The sequence below is a fragment of the Kryptolebias marmoratus genome, linkage group LG3, assembly GCF_001649575.2.
Source record: "Kryptolebias marmoratus isolate JLee-2015 linkage group LG3, ASM164957v2, whole genome shotgun sequence".
In the NCBI taxonomy this organism is placed as follows: Eukaryota; Metazoa; Chordata; class Actinopteri; order Cyprinodontiformes; family Rivulidae; genus Kryptolebias; species Kryptolebias marmoratus.
In genome coordinates this window covers 11,540,772-11,562,090 of record NC_051432.1, presented here as the reverse complement: position 1 = coordinate 11,562,090, position 21,319 = coordinate 11,540,772, and the positions used below count along the sequence as shown (strand labels likewise).

Sequence of the window (21,319 nt, the reverse complement as noted above, 5' to 3'; positions counted from 1 at the left end):
TCCACCCCCCTACTTCCTCGGCCTGAGCGCGGGGCTCACTGGGAGGAGGTGGGATCTATCCACTGGTGGTAGTGGGCGAGTTAAAAAAAAAGAAAGAAAAAGAAACACCGTGTACGTGCAAATCGTGCAGACTGCCAAGGACGACTGCCATTGTGAACGACGTGAGATATATTTCTATATGTGTAACTCCTTCCTCGACACATCCACCCACTGAGGATTATCTACCTAATTCTCCTGCATCCACCCAGCCCTCCTCCGTCCTCCTCCGTCGGGTCCAGGTTTATCGGAACCTCCAGCACCGACCGTGAGCCCCGTGGACAGGCGGAGCCGAGCCGAGGGTGGCGTGGCCGTGTGATGAGGAGGTCGCCCTGCTGAACGGGGGCTTTGCGTAACGTTGCGATAAGAGGAGGTGTTTGGTTCGGTTTTTTTTTTTTGTTTGTTTGTTTGTAATATCGACAGGACTGCTTTCCAGCCTTCGGGTCTACTTCAGCCTGGTTTTTGTGGAGAAAAACGCGACAGGAAAAAAAAAAAGAAAAGAAAAGGAAACTACAGGAGGAGCTGAGGGGAATCGCTGGTGAGTCGGTGTTTATTTTTACCCCTCATCGTTAGCTTCCTGTTAGCTAAACTTAAATCTGATGCTGTCAAGTTTACACTGTCACTTGGTTTTATCCCCACTTTTTGTTTCCTCTTTTGCCTCTTGAGGCACTAATAATTGTCATAAATGCTGAGGGGGAAAACGTGGGCGTGCTCCTGCGTTGACTCGAAGCTTTTTTTCTTTTTTTAAAAATGAAGTTTATTTTGTTTATTCAGGCTGAGTTAAGTCATCCGGAGCTAAAAGGGTAGCGCTGCTAGCTAGCAAAGCCTACGCCCATTTTTCATCTCGAGCTACAAAAAAACAACAAGCATGGCTTTAACACCACGTTAAAAAAATAAAAAATATCAATATTTACGTTTATTAAAGTGATCTCCTAATGGTTGAGCGTTACTAACTAAAAGTGAGTCAGGTTAATGATGTTTTGTCTGACTGATTTCCAGTCATGGTTACAGGGAAAAAAAGAGCATCCACCGCGGCTGAAGGCTTAGCTCCCTGCCGTCACTATCATCCAGGCAGTAAAAAAAAAACTCAATAAAACATATCGTGACAGGACTACTACTAACACGCCCCGTGGTAACTCTACACACGACTCTGCTATTTTAGCGCAGTTATTTCTGACGGCTTCCGAAAATAATCCAGCTGAAAATATCCTCTTATGTTCACATCACGCTCATAGTATCCGGAGACCCCTCGGCTCTCGGACTGTGGTACAAGTACCACGGCTGGTACTCGGGATTCCTCTAGTGGTACTCAGAGGAAATGTTGGCACCAGCTGTTTACGAAGTTAAATAAGTTAATTATCCATAAAAATAAAAATTAACAGTGATGTAAAACTAAATCAGGAGAGATGGCCACAGAGATAATCAGAGCTTCAGACAGACACTGCAGAAATGAAGCTGAAGCTGAGCTGCTAAAGCTAAAAATTAGCCAATCACTAGCTAACAGCTAAAAAGGATCAGTAGCTAGCTAACAGTAACAATGCTGGCTTCAAGCTACAAGTAGCAAAACGGTAACTAGAAGCTGAAAGCAGCGAGATGCTAGCTTAAAGCAGCAAAAGGTTATATAAAAGTAGCGAAAGACTAGCTAAAAATTGAAAGTAGTGGAACAATAGCCTAAAAAAACACCCAAAAGGCTAGCTAAAGACTGACAATAGCATAAAAAGACAAGCAGATTGTGTTTCTGAAGAAACTAGAAGAGACCTCGACGTGTTTCTGTGAGAGAAATGTTTTAAAATAAAGTTTTAATATAGTGAAAAGTATAAAAGTTACAAAAAAGCCTAAGACGATCAGGCGTTAGACGTGCAGGTAGATTGATCAGTTTGCCTTTTTATATGTCAGATAATCTGTTAGAAACATTTCAGTGCCAGCTTGTAAACTCATACTGCTGTTTTCTAATATCTTGTTATATTAGTGGTACTTGGAGAGCTTGGTGTTTTCTGATGTGGTACTTGTTAAGAAAAGTTTGAAAACCATTACTCTAGGCCAGACGAATCTATCTCTTGAATTTACTGACTTTTTACTGGAGAACCAGACGACAACAAACGTGGAAACTGCAGAGTTATTCTGTCGTCCTGCTGGACAAGCCCTGAAGCATTTGTTGGACGGAGGCTGGACCAAAAGTTCAGATTTGTTTGACTTGCTGTGCGCTGACCTCCGGGATCAATAGAATGAAAGGGTTAGTGTGTTATCAAGAAGCCGAGAGATTAGTATTTCTGTAAAGTAAAAAAAAAAAAAAAATCAACTAGCTCTTAAGTTATCTGCATAAAATGGACACCACCTCATGCCACTGCGCTCATCTTATGATAGACTGTAGGTGGGGCTGGGTTATCCAGGCTTCTTTGAATGGCGAACAGCATTACTGTGTGTGTGATGGTTACAGATGTGATTTAAATGCTCTGAGGAACTTAAACACATCCAGGGACTATTGTTTTGATATGGTGCTGAGGCCATTTATCAAGCGTCTCTGCTACACTGTTAGAACGGATGCTCCCTTTGGTAAAAGCTTAGCCCGTACTCCACAATGACCTGGAAAGACTGCAGACTAATTTATCAGAAAATCATCACCCGTGGTTGTGAACAACACCTCCGCAGCAGCACGCGTTACACCCCGACATACTTTCTTGTTTTATTTTTATTAAAAAAAGAAAAAGCACAAACCAGATATCTCATTTGTGTGCACAAATTGCAAACTGTACAAATGACTAAATATAACAAAGGCGTGTTTATTCACAGTGTGTATTAATTTATAGATCTTTTGTTTTGTTTTTTTTTAACTCCGCTGAGTGTGCGTGTGTTTCGTGGGACTGACTCTTTTCAGACCCTTTTGAAATCCTTCTATCAGAGCAGTAACAACCTCTCGCTTTGGGTTAAAAGTGTGTGCTACGGCAGTGTAATGTGACAAACATGCAAACACACAGAGGGGATGTGGCGTGTTTTGTATCTATGCATCTTCACACATGATGCATGGAAAAACAGCTGATCCCTCCCACATCCGGGAGATAGTCAGCTGCAGTGGAAGCGAAGCGTTAACGTTGTGTCTGGGAAAAAAAATGACTCCAGATTGAGGCTCAGTGAGCAGTAAATAGGATTGTGCCTAATACAGCAGTACAGTAGTTACTTGTAGCACAAGTCCTAATCTGTTTGGATATTTTGACCTCTGTACTCATGATCAGGTGGTTTGAATCGACAAAAACCTTTTTTGGTTTTGCTTTTACTTTGCATCTTAAACTGTGTGTGACTTCAAGTAGTCTGAGTCAAAACCAAAAGGTTACATAAAAAAACAACAACTTCTGATTGGTTAGAAAATGTATTCATTTGTGCACATCGATGGCGTGTGCTGAACATCAGCACCGAGGCTTATTTTCTACAATGGAATTGCTCTGGAAATGTGTGTGCATAGTTTACAAATCTGTAAGCACAGATTTCTAAACAGTTTTTGCAAAGCTGCTAAACTGTGGGAAATTAACCAGGTACTGCAAGCCTATGAAGCCGAACTGGGCGGTACCATGCAGCCAAAGGTGTATTTCATTTATTTTAACTTTTTTTGAATTAATTTATAAGCTATACAGGATGTTATTCAAAGACAGAATGCTAAATTTGAACAGTGACAGCTGCATTAGAAAGTATTTTATTCCTAACCTATGTCATTGTCAGTAGGTTTGAAGACAATTAAATTGTTTTAGCCTTAAATAAACTCTTAGTACTTAGGATATTTTAAATTATTTTTTTCCTTCTATGTTTCCAGGGTTCCTGGGCAATCTTGAAAAGTATGGAGAAAAATATAGGATGTGGTTTTATTGTTTTTCTGGTCTGGACAAATATGGAAATATGGAAGAGCCTGGAACATCCTTTGAGTTTTCATATGTTCTCTTTTGCATTTTCTGAAAGATGAAAATCTACATTTCTAAAGAAATCATAATTTCTACTTTGGGTAGCCATCAGGAAATTGGTTTTGAGGTTTTGCTTAATAGCCTGCAGACTCATGCCGACTCATACAAACGTTTCTTCTTCAGCAGTCTCTTTGTATGTTGACATGTCTTTAGAGAAGACAGTGAACCCCAAATTTCTTTCAGTCGTAGAACCTTATGTGGTATATGGCTGTATAACTGCAGATAATTAACCATGTTTTGCACAAAAAGAATCCAGCTCTTCAGTCAGATGGTTGCCCATCATTGAAGCATGCGAAGCTTTTCTATTTTCTTATAAATCAACATCGTTTTATACTGAAAAAGACCAGAAACTAATGAGAAGAATTGGAAACAATTTTATCTTTCTTTCTTTTTTGTTGTTGTTGTTGTTTCTGACTGTGTCGTTCCATGCTGGTCGTCTTTTGAACCCGGTTTCTGGTTTATATGATGTTTGAATAGTGCAGATAATCAAACAGCAACGTTGCACAAACGTTTACTCCAAAAACTCGCCGACATTTCAGTGTCAAAAATGACCTCAAAATCAACAGAAAAAATCTGAAAAAATGTCAAATTTAAATGCGAAGCTGGTGCTTCTAATCTGAATAATCTTAGACCTAATCTCAGTCTGATACTGATATTTTCCACAGCACACAGTTGTGAAGTACATGTTATAAGTGCATTAAAGTAATTCAAGTCAATTCCCATGTGTTAACAACTTGTCTGTGCTGCTGTAGGAGATTTCCTTGCACAATAGGCTGAAGTGTTTAAGACTGATTCACGCTTAGAACCCTCATATCATCAACTTCTTTTTAAAAATGGCTCTCTTTACCACACAAAATGATGTGGACAAGCAGCTTGTCTATTTCCCATGCGTTTAGCATTTCAATTGCCTACTTTGCATGCTCTGCTGGAAGGAATCCACAGAACGGCTGAGCATGCAGTCCGGCTCATTTTTTTATTAAATGAGTGGTTAATCTTTTGAGTCTAAGCACTGACATGGGGCAAATGTCATCTCTAGAAAAAAAAAAAACTGTAGAAAAAATAATGGTGACCAAGTGTAATAAAATCCCTCTAAGATGCTGGTGAGCCTTTTTCTTTAGGTCAGGTAAAAAAAAACTTCAGTTTTTTTCTTGTGCATGTTAATGCTGTTGAAGCTGGCTTATAATTTCTTCTTTCAGTTCATTAGTTAAGAGTAAAACAAACAACCCTTTTCTGCTGTGACTTGGAAGCCAAAGTTATCTTCATGCTTTGGTTCTTTACGCTTGCTTTTGTACTTTGTTAAAAATGGAAGAAACGCTTATTGGTATCTCTCTTGTTTTTAGTTTTCCGTTGAGAACATTCGTGGAGAAAGATTATCTCATTTTGGACTCAAAGTGTTGGTCGTTCTATAAATGAAGGACAACACCTGAGGAAACTGTGGGCATAAAGTAACTAAGTACTGTCAGTAAATACTGTGCTGTTGTGTGTTTGTGTTGGTTATTGTACATCAGCCTTAAATAGCCTAACAGTCTGTTAAAAGCTGGTCAAATCTGATGTTTAAGAATCATTCTGAAATTAAACAAATCTGGTTTTTACCTGATGGTGAAAGCTCGTGAATGCCTCCTTGCGGGGCTGTCTAGTCAGTGACAGAATAGGTAATGCGTTGTATCGCTGCATGTGCGTTAATACCACTTGTGTAAATGTCAAGTTAAAGAGGAAATGAGCACTACTGAGGACCTCCCTTGGGGCTATGGGTTATATAATCTATTTGTAAACATGTAGATCCGTGCCAAAACGTTCCAAAAACACCTTAGTCAGGCTGGATTTACAAGCTTAATGGTTCCTGCAACACTTGAGATGTTAATGGTGAGCTTTGTAGTCCCTTCGCTGCTTTCTGAGAGGATGTTTTCACATGTATACTGTAGCCTGGATACTTTTTAGATATTTTTTTAAAGGGTCATCATTAGGGTTGTAAAGGAAGTTTCGCTGCACATTCTCATTGTAATGAGAACCAAACATTTCCATCAACTTTTTGCAGCACATATTGCTTCTTGTGCCTTCTGCCCAAGTACTTTTGAAGTATCTCTCATTCCCTGGCAGCCCGCTTGAAGCAACGTAACATGAAATAACACCTGCCCTTTTGACAACACTTTGTAGGTTAGATTTTTTTGTGTGTGTTTGTGTGTGCGTGTGCTTCAGACTAGGTATAGGAAACGTGACATATTCAGATCTATTTTTAACACCGTTTTAAAATTGACATTCAGATTCCCTAACACAAGGAAAAGGTCACTTACAAAGCCCGCACACTCATTCAGCGCTGGGAAATTAACTTTAAGACATCAAGACTTTAAGACGAAGAAATTCCTGCCAACTCAGACAGAAATATCTTAGTTTAACTCAATAACTGGTGTCTAAACAGAGAAGTGAGTAGAATAAGTTAGCTGGGAACTTGACACATTTCGGCTGACCAAGTTAGCTGACTTGTTTGTTTTCTTTAGGTCAGATAACCCTTTGGAGCTGATACAAGTTGGGCTTCATTCAGGCTGTTTTCATGTTACTTCTTGGCGTACTCACCTTGGCATAACCACCGGTTTTATTTTTAGTGACTGTAACCTCCACTTTGAAGGGAAAGTCATATGTTTCTCTAATACAAGGGGCTATTAAAACAAATGACCTATAATCAGGTTTGCCGCAGTCTAAACTTAACATCTTCAATATCACTGTTAAGAAAAAAAAGGGTCTGTTTTGAAATGAACGTCACCATTTGATTTTAAAAAGGTGTTTGTAGCCAGCGTATAAATATGCAGTCCAAAAATTCAAATGCTAAATAAAAAGTGGAAAAAAATGAAACCTGTTGGTCAAATAGAAGTTCCTAATCAGGTGATATGGAGCACTGAAAGAAGGATGAAAGTGGGGCATTAGGCGGAGAGAAAAGAGTGCCGTGTGACAGCTGTGTGTGTCAGTTCTCATGTGTTTGTGTCAGATTGTGTTACTGTCAGTCTCATGAGGAATGATGATGATGATGATGAAGGAAGGGCAGCAAATATAAATGTTGTAATAGCATTTTCTCTCAGGTTTTCATTTTTAGAAGTTTGGTTTTTGAAAGCATCGAGCTTCCAGTCCTTTCCAAGACGTTCATCGCTATGGTTTGGTATTTTTAAACGTGTTCCACTGGTAAGCTTCCTCACATAGTAAGTCTTTTCAAGTCTTATTTATTTTTAATTTTTTTAACATTAAGTTTAAAGACCCTGTTAAACTTTTTTTAACTTTTTTTTTAGAAAACACAATTAGACCAGAGTCTGGTTTCTAACCCAGTTCTAGCCCAAACCTCATTACAATAGCACAAGAATAATTAATGTTTAATAATGAGGTTATTTTTTTCTTTCTAAAGGTATGTCTAGATGCGTTCCAAAAGCTCTTGGTGGATATTAGGTGTCAGAGGGTGTGAGTGGCAGCCATGTTTTGAAATTATATAATCATTACTATTTTCAGACTAGTTGGAATGGGAGAAAAGCCAAAGTAAGGATCTCTGTCAGTTTAGTTTATTACATTATTTTCTTTTCTGGTGGGCAGGACCAAGCCTTAAGTTGAAGAGCAGAATGAGAATAAACTATTAGAGATATGAAAAAAGGCAATAGTGTGATTTACAGGTTAGTTGTTTTTATAATGTATTGTAAGTTTGGGCCAAAGCAAGTGTTTTATTTTGGCTCCATTTACTGTACAAGGCTGCACCAGGGTTACAGACGAACCCAAGAAGTTACATTCTGCTTCTTGCAGTAACGTCAGATAGTTTGTATCAAGTGACTAGTTGTTGCTAGAATAAATGTAACTCTTGATAAATGTTACAAAAGACCAGTGAGTTGTGAAATTAGGTGTTGATGGTGACTAAATGAACGTTACAAATGTAGTATTGCAAGATCAAAATAATTAAAGTTATTTTGACATTCGTCAAAGACTTCATCTTGCCAAGGTTCATTCAAATCCTATGTTTCCCACTTTTCTTTAAATGGAAAAATCACTTTGTCACAAAACACAGTGTACAGTTTGGCATGTTAGTGGCCTGCATGTAATCCAAGTATCATTTGAACACAGAGATTTCACGATCATCGGCAGCCTGTTCTAAAGGACCTCTCACTCTGCCTGTGAGGCCCTGGTGTTTGTTGCTGCCCTTTGGCATACAAAGTTTCAGATTCATCCAGTGGAAATTTCCACTTCTCATTCAGACAGTGAGCACGACACTGTAGGCTGCTAACAAAACTACTGTACAAAGCCGAAGGCCTGCTTGTGAAGGATAATAACCTAATGAGTTAATTAAACACAGAATCTGTAGAAGTGCAGTTTAGAGCTGTTTCTGAAATGGATGTTAAGGCATTTTGTGAAATCAGTGGTTGTGTTGCTCATCAGTTGTCTGAAACAATAACCATGAGATAAAGTGACTTCATACACTCTTGTTTGCTCGTGTGACGTGTGTACGATGTGATTATGAGTTCAGGGAAGAACAGTGAGCAACAGTGGGGAGTTTATTATGTTTGAATAAGCCTTACCGTCTGCACACGGTATGATGAAGAGGTTATGTAATGACTGGGCAAAGGAAAAGGAGGGTTCAAAGAAAATATTAAGCTGTCTATTGAAAACATCAAGCTCACTATAATTGTGATAAACCTCCAATGTTATGTAATTTAATTGGTTGTGTAATTATTTTATTTTTTGCATCTACCTGGACACGTTTTTTGTAGCTCTCCGTCAGCCGACTCTGACTGTTTAAAAACTAATTGAATCATCTCGGCTCCATAAATACTTAAAGAAGGCGTTATCAAAACGTTTTATGGGTCATAAGGGAGTCTTTTTGTTGCACAAATAAGTCATGACTCATGTGGTAACTGGAAAAGCACCGTTGAGAGGTCTTGACCTCTGTTCTTACTCAGTTATCTACGATGTGGTATTGATTGTCCAGATGATTTTTTGTTTGCATGGAGCGGATGTTATTATCCAGCATGTTTGTGTTTTTAAAGATTTGTTTTAAGATTGTGTAACAGTGAAGCGATTTCTTACCGGCAGAGGATTAAAAGTGTGATAAAGAGCAAACGTCTCTGTTGTACTGAGTGATCTTCCCCTCAAAGGAAGTGGGGAGTTCCCAAACACGGGGCTTACCAGAAAAAGACGAACCTTTTTTTTTTTTTTTTTTTTTTGACCAGCTTATTAAATGTATCTCAACAGTTGCGTCCCTACTGAGGGAAATCTCTGTCCCCATCTTCTTTTTCTTTAGCTAGTATAAGCCTTTTTTTTGCATTTTTAAAGGAAATAGTTTTTTTCTATTTTTTTTTTTTTTTTAAGACCAGCTTTGTTACATGAAGGAGTTTCAAATTTAGGAATAAAGGAAGTTTACTTGTTTTAGCAAGTAATTGTAATATGTAAACAGCAAACTAAAGGTTAAGTTAAACTAAGAAGTTATGGTTTGTTCCTCTGGATGACATTAACTTGGCCTTGAGTACTAATGGAAGGACATTTAGTGTGATTTTTTAAATTTATATTTGACTAGGACATGTCTTTTAACTCCCATGATTAAAAACTATTACCAAGATTGTTTGCTTCCACTTGCTCAGCGTTACTAAATTTAGAAACATCTAGTCCCAACTGATGGAAAAAAAACGGTCCACACATTTATCACTTCTAGGCTGAACTATTTTTAACTTGTTATTATCAGGATATTTGGAAAAAACTCTAAAAAGTCTTCAGTTGATCCTAAATGCTGCTGCTAGAGTTCTGATGAGAGTTCGGAGGAGAGATCAGCTTTTTCCAGTTTTAGCTTCTCTCCATTGGCTTCCTGTCAAATTCAGAAAATAATTTAAAATCTTACTTCTAAATACAAAGCTTTTAACAACCAAGCTCCAACCTGTATTAAATATCTTAATGTTGCTTGTTTTTTCTTACAGAACACAAGTCTTTCAGGCTGCAGGTTTACTTGTGGTTCCTAGAGTTTCTGAAAGTAGAACGGGAGGCAGAGCTTTTTGTTATCAGGTTCCTCCCTTGTGAATCAGTTTCCAGTTCTGTTAATGAGGCTGACACCCTGTCTACTTTTAAGACCAGGCTTAAGACTTTTTTTTTTTTTTTTTTTGAATGAATCCTATAGTTGGGATTGGCTCGTGTTTCCTGAGCTATTCTTTCAGCTTTGCTGCTGTAGGCATAGACTGCTGGAGGACTTACTGACCATATTCCCTCACTTTGTTGCAGTTTTCATTTTCTCTCTTTCTACCCTCCATGTTTTCTCATGCAATTGTTGCTGCCATTAACTTTGTCTAATTTCTTTGTTTTTCTTCCCATAGAAACTACAACTGTGGCTACTGTGTTTGTCTGCATCTCTTTTCCGTCTTCTAAACCCCAAGCGGGTTGGATTGAATTAAATAGATAACATTAACCTTTGGTGATGCTGGGTTATTTAAGTTATGGCCACTACTTTTTTCGGTTCCTGTGAATGCAATCTGTCTTTTTGTTGGTTGTATAATAGGGCGTGTCCAGTTGAAAATACTTGAGTGAAAAAGGGAACTAGTAGGAGAAAGAGTTGGAAGTAGGAGACAGATGCAAATCACATCTACTTTTCAAAAAACACGAGATGATGTTACTGACTATGCCAGCTCCATTTGCTTACTCTCGTAGGATTATGCTTTAGCGTTACATCACATTTAGGGCTATCCAATTACACCTCCATTGTGAGCCGAGGCAACTCTGTCCTGCCAATCCTGCCTCACTTTGCGTTCACAAGTTTTATAAAGCGTGCAAGTTAAGTTTTGTTCCAGTGAACCTGTGTTTCAAAGTCTAAAGGGACCAAAAGGTATTTTGTTGCAGTACTCATTGAAATGGGACCTAAGTGCTGAGCTCAACCTTTAAATTGTTTTCGTCTGATACTATCATGTTTTTAGTTGGACTTAATAATTTGTAATAAAAAAACCTGTTAAAAAAATTGGTATCAGCTGTCAGATTTGTAGGCTCCCACGCAAGCTTCATTGTTTTATGCTTTGAAAGTGTGTTGAGCTCTGTTTTAAAGGACAATGACCAAGACGTTTGCCCCATCTACTGTTTTAATAATGCTGGATGTTGGCACAACCCCTTATCTACACTGTCTTTGTTCACAAAGACCCGTTGACTCATCCATTATGGCCTGCATGGAAGAAACGTCCACATTAGATTATTTCCTCGTTCACTCAGCGCCTACTTATATTTGTTACCCGTGTCTGCGTGTGCCCGTGTATTTGAGCTGGCTAATTTTTTTTATAGACTTCTGTATTTGACGATGTTTCACGCCAGAAGAATCTTTGAGGTGTGTAGGTTGTTGACTGCAAGCGGGTTGGATTTCTAGATCACTTGATGTTCCCAAAGTCCTCTTGGTCAGCGAATCTTGATACCAAAGAGTGAAGGACGCAGCCTTGTGGCGCAGAGCAGAAGACCTCATGTCATTCAGTCTGACTTACAGTATATGAGCGGCGACACTTGCCGGGATGCATTCTGAGCGAGGCTGATTTACTTACATGTTTTGTGCAGCAGCTGTGCTTTAGCAGCCGATGTGCTTTATGCAGAATATCGGTAAATCGGTATTGAATTGGCTTCATTATTCCGTGTCTGTATTTATATCCTGATTAGTCATGGCACATTGGCATTTGACTTGAAGCAACAGTGGTCAGGGTTCGAGGTGTCCTCAGTGACCCCCCCAATCCCCATCAGTCAAAAAGGCCTTGATCAGGACAACAGTTTTAGACTTGAGATTGGATCATGACATTCTTAATATACGTCTCTGGATATTATGGAAGCCCTGTTGCAACTTTATGCAGCTGGTAAAAACTGGCTAAAAGAAACCATCCGTGAAGTTTCCTGTCAAAGGTGTGCCTCGCCTCTCGCCTGCTGAATGCTGAAGGTTGGCACAAGCTCCCCGCGACCCTGAATAGGATTAAGCAGGTACAGAAAATGGATGGATGGATAGATGGATAGGCCAATAAAACAAACAAACAAAAAAACAATTTATGTACAGGATTGATGTGAGAAATTCCTTTTGTTTATCCTAATAAATATAATTTAACCCCATTCAATCATTTAAATATTTGAAATATAAAATAAAAAAAACAATTATAAAAAGACTTTATAATTATTTTTAGAAACTGAAATCCCTCCAAACGTCTGGTAACAATATTTTATTATAAATCACTGAAATTTCAGTGGTTCCTCTCCTCGGTATTTTGAATTCCTACGTTCCTGTTCATAATCGTCAGTGTTTTTTGACTCCGTTTTCTCCTGGTATGTTTGTCTGCAAAGCTTGTCTCGTTTCAGCACGTTCATAAGCAGAGGGGAGGTTGCTGTGTCTGTTAAGACGCAGGCGCCAAAAGGGGTCACAGTGGAGAGGGGCTTGCGTTTAAGTGGAGCCTCTTTGAAAGGGGGCCCAGGACTATGATCCAAATATCTGAGCAGGAGGCAAATGTGAGAGTATGGTACTCAAGGACAAGTCACACCACTTCTGAGCGGCCTGTGTTACAGGTTTATACAGAGTTTTCTGCTCCTCAGCATGAAGGCGCCACATGGGTATGTCAAATACATCTTTGAACAACATATCTTCATATAGTTTGGGCTTTAAGTAAATATGCTGTATTAAGTAGTTTTGCAGTAACTTTTTTTTTCCTTTCTTGTGTAGTTAATCTGTTTATGTTGTGATAAAAACGTACATAAAATGTCAGCACGTGCTCTCAGAGTTGTCCGTTTGTTTCAGAAGCATGTTGCTCAGAGAGGTGTGTTTGTGTTTCGATAAGAGGAGAACAATGCCTGAGCTGTGTTTGCAGGAAAAGAGATGGAGCGGGACTCCAGCTTGGTGTGGGGACTTTCACATTTGCAAATGGGAGCAACCAAAGGGGGTATCGATGCAAAATTTACTACCTACAGCTGGTTAGAATGTCACAGTTAAGGAAATGGAAGCCAGTAGGTTACCGAAGTGTCAAAAAATGTCTTCTGCTGTTCCAAAACTGGACCTCAGTGGGTCTTTGTAAGAAAATAAAAAAACAGTCCTCACCTTAACTGGATATGAATCCAGTACCAGGGAGAGAGATTGAATTATTATGAAGAAAATATTCACCGTTTATTTTCAATCAACTTTTGTAGAACATTTTAGAATCCACAGCTCCATCCAAAATGTGCCTAAGGCCAAAGCTGAATATTAAAAGAATGTTGTTTAAAATCACATGTATTTAATTCCTTGGCCTGCACCAGCTATTATCTCCACTCGTGGGAGCTTTTACATGATATTTTTGTGGAAGCGTTATTAACTCGTGGGTTTAGTACACTCTTGTCTGCCATTTACTGAACAAAACGGACTCACTCCAACCCTCATTTAGTTTTTTGTCCCATCAGAGGTTTATCTTGAGCTTTTCTTCTATGTGTTTTATTTCCAGTAGTTAAAAGATAAATCTAAAGAGAGCTATCTCGTCTCAAAATTTAAAAGTCATGAACATAATAACATCATCTGTATTATTGGGAACTCTCATCGGCACCAAACACCAGTTATATTTACTCTTAATCTGTATGCAGGGGGCTTAATTAGTCCAGCCCAATTTTTTAGGATCTATCAAAGCTTAATGTGTCTGTTGTGTGAATTAATTTTTAAGGTCAAACTCATCCGTTTCCATTTCTTGCATATCTGTTTTTTTTTTTTTAACTAGCTTAAATTAAACACTGAAGTCATCATGAGGCGAAAATGTTTATAGCAAAGAGAACTTCAGGCTTCTTTACCATGTGGCTCCCTGATATCATGGGTCAGGTGTAAGGACAGTCAGATGTAAGGACAGTCGGATGTAAGGACAGTCGGATGTAAGGACAGTCAGATGTAATGACAGTCTGGTGTAAAGAAAGCCAGGTGTAAGGACAATGGGGTGCAAGGATAGCCAGGTGTAAGGAAAACCAAGTATAAGGACAGTCGGGTGTAAAGACAGACAGGTTTAAGGACAGTGGTCTTGCGTAAAGCTGGAAGGTCATGAGCAGATGTTTACTGGCTCGCTGTTCCAACCTTTTTAATGGGAGTGGGTGGGGGCCCTGACTGATGAAGCTAGCTGTAGCAATGTTTGGTCTGAAGTTAGGCTTCTGTCATGTAATGCAGTGCAGCTTTTTGAGGGGACAGCTTATGGCTGTCCAGAGAATTGTTAATGGGCTCAGCAAACCACAAAACTTTCCACTGGAGGAGTGTAGAGGAATGAAGCTGTTTGGACGGAGGAGAGGCACCAGATAACGCCCCCAAAGAAGCAGAAGCTATTTCTGTCGTCTCCTCCTCCTCCTCTTCCTCCTCCTCCTCCACTTTCTCTTCTATCTGTAGGTGTAGACATGCCCCGTCATGTCCCTTCTGTGCAGAGTTAAAAACAAACGAAAAAGACCAATAGATCTTTGTTTGTGTGTCATGGCTTTAATGAATAAATTTTTAGAAGTTTTTTTCTGTCGTCAAATAAAATGGAAGATAAATAGCAGTGTGCAGCTTAACTTAGCGATTTTTTTCTGCTTTACAAAGAAAAGAAATATCCATAAAACTGTGTTTTTCTAGAAAAAAAGATATAACGAAAAAACCGAGAACTCATTTTTCTCAGATGCCCTCTTGCCTTGTTTGTGGAAGGTACAGATGGCTTTATTACTCGGTGAGATTTGTTTGACATGGAGTTATTGTCCTGCTGTTTGCTTTCAGCGCTGCTCATTCTGAGGTTCAGCTGTCTGACCGGCTTAAGCCACCCTTTGAGCAGAAAGCTTTTCTGTGAACTGTTAATTAGTTGTGCTCAGTTTGGTGTTGGGTTTTAATTAAAGGTAGGAGACAATGTGTCTATAGAGTTTTATTACAATTCTGTCATATTTTTACCGTCTGCTAGGATCAGATATTGAATCTATGAACCTTCCCAGAACGTAAACATCGACCTGAGATGTTGTATTTATGTCATCTCAAGTAGGTTACATAAATAAACATATTTTTTTACAGTTAATTGGGCCTAAATTACATTGACCTTCCCCTGACTTTCGCTTTGAGCTGCGTTCCTCTAATACTTACAGCTGTTGTTGTGAAAGCCTGGCTGAAAAGTTGGGTTTACTTTCAGTTTTCTTTTAAGGCATTTATAGTTTCATTATCAGTCCATGTTTTTTTTTTTAGTGCACCCAGAGTGTTGAAGTCTTGTCATGTGTCTCTTTCTATCCAGAATATCCATGACCTCCGATTTCCCACACTACAGTTTCAGGATGCCAAATATAGGGTTCCAGAACCTTCCCCTTAATATCTACATTGTGGTGTTTGGGACGGCCATCTTTGTCTTCATCCTCAGCCTCCTCTTCTGCTGCTACCTAATCAGGTAAGAGCCATTCACCTTTGAGCTTTGGGTTAGAGTAGCGTTAGCTGTTTTATTGTGTATGGTGTGACAAAAAAGTGTCATACAGTTTGTTTGTTCACAGGCAACTTTACTGGGTGCATCAAATCATTGACCTGTTGAGAAAATATTGTGCATATGTGCACTTTCCAAAAAGCCAGGCGACAAAACTGAAGCATGTATTAAACTTTAATAAACTTGTTTTTAGAGGGTTGTATTGTTAAACTAAATAAAAATAACCCTGCGCACGAGTATCCCCGCTACAAATGCCCTCAGTGCAGATCCATGTCTTTAAGACTGAGTATCTACTGTTATCAAATCTCCGTCTTCAATTTTCCTATAACTGCCGACTATAAGTAAAAAAAGTTGATAAAATCAGATGTATGTTTGTGCTTAAAATCTCAGTAACACTGCAGTGAACTAAGGCATGCAGCCTTTGTTCATACTGGCTCTTATGTCAACTATTTTAACCATGTCATTATTAAACTTAGGGAAAAATACCATCTCATTTTTTAACATTTTCATATAGTGAAATATGTAAAAGCCATGTTTATATTATTAGCTACTTACAAACTTAGCTACTTAGCTATTCAGAAATGACTTAATATGCAAATTATTTCTATGCTAATTGCCACTACTTATTAACGTGAAAATACCCAAAAAACGAACATTAACGTCAATATACAACTTGTTCTATCAGGCCTCTTCTGCTAATAAAGTATTTTTTTCACATTCACCGCAGCCCAGTTTACGCTGCTTTGTGCACGGGCAGGAATTTATTGTAAGAGTCATGATGTATTTGCGCAGGAAAAAAAAAACCTTGGAGTCTTTTTATTCATCAGCTCACAAACGAACAGGATCTGCACCCCAAAGATCACGTGCACCTTTTCTTTAAGCTCGTAAAAACAACAGCGGGCATTTAGCGTGACACTGTATGACACTTTTCACAACCGTTTTATTGTGAGGTTGACTAAAATGGGACTTGGTTCTTCCTTTTGTCAAGGTGATTTTTGTATTTGCTTTACTAAAGTCTCTTTCACAAACGCGCAGAACGTTTCAACAGCACAGTTTGGAGAATGTTTCTCTGATGGCACAGTTGGTGCCTTTTGCTATCTGACTTTATGAGAAAAGCAGCTGTAAAGTTGCTGATTCCTTTGATCATGGCACTTGACGTCAAAGACACCAGCTAAGACTATAATATTGGCCTCGTTTAGATTTTTGTTAACTACTGGTACGTCTATTTATGTAAATTATATTAAACTCCCACTCTGGGTTTACTTCTATTAGCTTCATTGTTTGTGCTGATTACTTTTATCCAACACATTTTAAGTGTAATTCATTTATTATTTACCATAAAAGACAAAAAGATACTTACTGGTTAGTTCCTTTTCTCCATTTTGAAACACATATATAATCAGATGATCCTCAATTCTGTTATTGAAGGCTTTTTTTTCCTGGTAATAGCAAACTGAAGTCAAATAATGCACTGCATTGTTTTATCTAAGACAGTGAGAAGCACCAGTTCCCCCTAAATATCTCCCCTCGCCATCCTGTCTTATCCTATCTTGCAGGGCACATGGTAAGTAAAGTAACTACTTCTACAATTCCTCAACTTCCTGTAAAGAAAGTCACGTTATGACTTTGATGCGGTACCATGATTGAGTACTTAAAAGTCAGAGATTGTGAGTTTCGTCACTATAAACGCAAGAAGAGCAATTTTTGCTCCTTGAAAGGCTTCTAAAGATGCAGTCTCCCAAAGGACTGACTAAGTATTACTGCGTGATGCGTAATAAATATATTCTTTAGTGTTCCTTTACTCATTTTTTCGAATAAACTTAGAAGATTGGTGAGGTAATATAACTAAAGTTACATTTCTTTGAGCAGGGCTGGGTGATATAGCACATAACATTTATGTCTCCATTAATCTCTGTCAGTCTCGATCTATATAAATGCTGTCATTATGCATGAATGAAAAATGGGCAAATTCTGCCTTCAGACTCCATTATAAATCCCGGATCATGCTCTGAAGCCATGCAGGGAAAATCCAGGGTGGGTGTTGGTGCAGTGAAGCGTCATCGCTCCTGCTTTATTATTGACAGAGCGAAGAGAAGACCACCGTTAGGGCTGGCGTGTGACATTTCGGCAGAAACAAATTTTGACGCGAGGCGGACTCTCACAGAACCGCTCGACCACTTCTCTCAGGGCTTCTCTAGACTACGCGCTCGCGTGTAAAATGTGGAGCGATGTGTCTGTAAACAAGTCGAAGGGGCATTTACTTCAGTGTTTAGTTAATTCTTAAGCTCATGCAAAACGGTAACAACTCCCCGACTTACTTATGAAAAGAATCGTAGCAAAATCGCTGCCGTTTAAACCTTCACCGAGTCCCTGTGAGTTAAAGATTACGCCACAAACTATGTTTAACTTTGTAGTTGAGACGATATCGAAAGTAATGTCGTGCTAGACTTAAATAGTTTTCTTTATATTTTGCCTTTTACTTGTTTGATCCAGTTAAACCCCCATCGATCACCCATGACCCAGTGACCCTTAACGTTGTCCCCCCCTCCCCCCTCCAACCCTTGGGAGTGTCTGCACCTTTACCTGCTGACCTCTTGACCTCAAAATGTCAGTTTGTCTCCCAGACTGTGCTGCTTGTTTTACAGATCCCTCTCACACTGCTGCGAGAGGTTAAGGTTACTAGTAATGGAGGTAAATCTTACAAACCTATGAATTTCTCTTATCTCTCTTACTTTTTTTTACCCCCTTCCATCCCTCCCTATTTCTATGTATTTTACTCTCCCTCTCAGTACCAAGAGTTTCCTCTTACTCAGTGTTTGTCATGTTCTCGCACCCTTCTTTGAGATGTTCGTTACTTCAGCTCGAGTCGTTTCTGTCACTGCTCTCCGAACTTGGAGTTTATAATCGTTCATACAGGGCCTCAACAACTTCTGGTTTTTTTTGTTTGTTTGTTTTTAGTCCGATCAGATCTATTCCAGTTGATGTTTTATCTTAAGTTAAGCGTTTTGAGGATTAAGAAGGCTTCTCTGCTACTGTGTAACTAGGCTCACCGTTTGAATTTGTACGCAAAATATTTTGCTCATGTTCTCTGTTTGGTTGATCAAATTGTCGGTTTCAGTCAGCAGGCTGATCGTTGTTTGTGTAATTTGTACTCGAGACAGAAATCATGCTGTCATGTATGATACACAACCCAGACATTTGTTTTTTTCCTTTTTAAATCAGAACATCACTTTGCTCTTTCTTTGTTTGGCTTTCTCTCCTGTAAAATATTTTATGTGTGGAATTTAGATCTGATATGTGTTCCAATTTGTTGTCAAATGCTCTGTGACAGAAATATAGCTTTTTTTTTTTTTTTTTTCCATTGTATCTTTTTTTTTAAATTTCTCAACTTTTACAGGATGCATGGATATGTATGTGTGTTGTATAGTCAGTCAAAGAAAATCACAGACTAATCGGGAAGCTGTTCTGTCTTTACGTCTCTCCAGGTTACGGCACCAGGCACACAAAGAGCTGTATGCATACAAACAAGTAAGATCACACACACACACACATTTCCTAAACCTAAACGCCATGTACAATCACATCTGTAACAGAGACCAAAGAAAATGTCTTAAAAGGATAAGTCTAATCTTTTGCAGTGGGATTCTGCGGAAATATCATCATCTTACCTGTTGTAGATGGCTCTTTGAACAATGTCAGTTTGGAGAAATGGTTCTGATCAGATTGATGAGCTAACGGCTAGTCCAAGCAGTGCAGCCATCTTAAAACAACAGTAATTTAAAAACAATTTATAGTGTCTTTATTTCCTAAACTTTAACAACACCATCAGTATTGCTTTACATGTTTTTTATTTGGCAGAAATTTGATGACATTCCTTCTGGAAGTGCTTCATGCTGCGCCAGAAGTGCTACAGATAGCTGCTCCTGCTTTTTGTGCTTGCAAATATCCGTAGAACTGTATGTAGATAACTGCAAAATATGAAATTAACAGACATTTTCAACATTTTTGAGATTCTAGTTGTTTGTAGATGACAGACACCTATTTTGGCCGTGGCCCCACTCAGATTTAAACTCTATTTCTCCAAACTGAGGTCGTTCAAAGAGCTATCTACAACAGGTGGGATATTAATTGTCCATAACCTTTCCACAGAACCCCATTTTTAAAGATCTGACCTTTCAGTTCAAGTATTACGGAAGCCACAGTTCACAGCTGAACGGAGATGATCATGAAGCTTCCCTTTCACAACCTATTTCAGTTAGATGTTGCATCATTTAGACTTTGCTTTGCAGGCCTTTCCAAGGCTGCGTTGCTCAACTTATTTAGCTCATTTCAAAACTATTTACAAGTCTTTGTCATTCAAATGTGCATTCAAAGTGAGTTTTGAAATCCCTCAAAACGAAGTGGCTCAGACGGGAGAGAGGAGTTGGTTAAGAGCTGAGAGGTGCAGGGACCTTTTACACGTCGGTGTTACAGAACCGAAGGACTCAACGGGCACTTCAGAATTAACGTGCGCGGACACACAACGTCCCGCTCCGGCAGAGCAGATGGTTCAATGAGTGTTGCCCCTGTAATTCATGTCCCTGTTTGTATTATCACCTGCCAGCTAAACACACCCTTCCCAGCTCCTGTCAGTTATGGAACGCATCAAACTTTTAACGTTCGTACACACAAACACATACACGGGCAGTGTTTATGGGAAAGCATTTACCCCAAAAAAATCTGCGTTTGTTTTCTGTTCACTCTGAATATTTTATTTTGAACATTACTGTACTTCAACGATGCGCGTTCTCCATCTTTCCATGAACGCAGCGTCTAATTTTCTCCTTTTATACCTTCTAGGTTATTCAGAAGGAAAAGGTCAAAGAGTTAAACTTGCATGAGGTAAGTTCCCATCCCGTTTGACGTTTTGATATTAAAAAAAAAAAAAAAAGTCCTGTTCTTCTATTCAAAAAACATGTTTTTATTTAACCAGAGCAGCACACACTGTACTGTGATATCAGAAAATTTGGACCTTATCTGATTCCTTCAACAATGGCTCAGCCACTTTGTAGTACTGTTTACTCAGCTTTGTTGTTGCGTGGAAGCCCATGATGTGCTGGGCCCTGAGATGATTTAGAAGAAAGCGGTAAACCACGACCACTCGTATCGCTTTTCAAACTAATGTCCTTTGCTCACATGACTCCCTGGCACGGGGGAGAACTACTGGTTTTAATTCGTCGTCATTACACAATTCTGTGGAAAGTTACCGGTGGCGTGGAAAGCAGCCAAACTGGCTGCGCAGTAGAGTGATAGTCCACAGCCTAAAACGCTAACTCTTTGACACGGCAGCAGTTTTAGTTGCAGCGTCTTTACATGCGCACAGCATTGTTTGAATTCCCCGGTGTCCCACGAGCCTTCGGACCTTTTTCTGTTTGTTTTGTTAGAAACTGAGAGAAAGCTTCAAAAAGCCTCACGCGAGTCAAGTTTGCACCAATATAAACTATCCGCAGTATTTATTTGTTTTTCTTCTTCTTCTTCTTCTCTCGTCTAAGACAATAATACGCGCGCCGTCGTGGCAGGATGACCCACTTTTGAATTCAAAGGCTTGTCCTGGAGGCCCGAGTTTAGCCAGGGTTGTTTTTCAGCGTTTCAGGAATGTATAGAAGAAGAGCCCTGCGTGAGGTTTGTTGACAGGTCAAAGCACCCCTTCTTTCGAATACTACTCCCACATGAAAAGTTGGATCAAGGTGAAATTTGGTACATACCATCTATAGGCCGATCTGTTGAAGCGGTGATCAAGAAGTTTAGAAAATTTTGAATTTCGTGCGAGTAACGCAATAGCAAACACTTCAGTGCTAGCTAGCACAACGGTTAACTATAAATTTCTCCGCCATACTTTAAGATTATGGAAAATGCATTTACATCCCAATAGTGGATGAGATGTTGCCACTTTGTATTAAATTTTATGCGGTTTTACCGATA

At 39.1% G+C, this 21,319-nt stretch overlaps 1 protein-coding gene across 3 annotated transcripts in view; it reads left to right on the top strand.

Annotated features, from left to right (window-relative positions):
* Positions 1 to 66: 66 nt before the first annotated feature.
* The window catches only part of rnf24 (ring finger protein 24), a 32,257-nt gene continuing 11,004 nt past the window's right edge, over positions 67 to 21,319 (top strand). The window contains exons 1-4 of one of the 3 annotated variants that reach the window (XM_017406724.3): positions 67 to 574; positions 15,179 to 15,328; positions 18,844 to 18,886; positions 20,198 to 20,239. In XM_017406724.3, coding sequence (XP_017262213.1) covers positions 15,186 to 15,328; positions 18,844 to 18,886; positions 20,198 to 20,239 — 228 coding nt within the window. In that variant the 5' untranslated portion in view covers positions 67 to 574; positions 15,179 to 15,185. Of the gene's footprint in view, positions 575 to 12,395; positions 12,546 to 15,178; positions 18,050 to 18,843; positions 18,887 to 20,197; positions 20,240 to 21,319 lie in introns of those variants that run through there. The other 2 variants (XM_017406715.3, XR_005232946.1) reach the window with 2 other exon arrangements.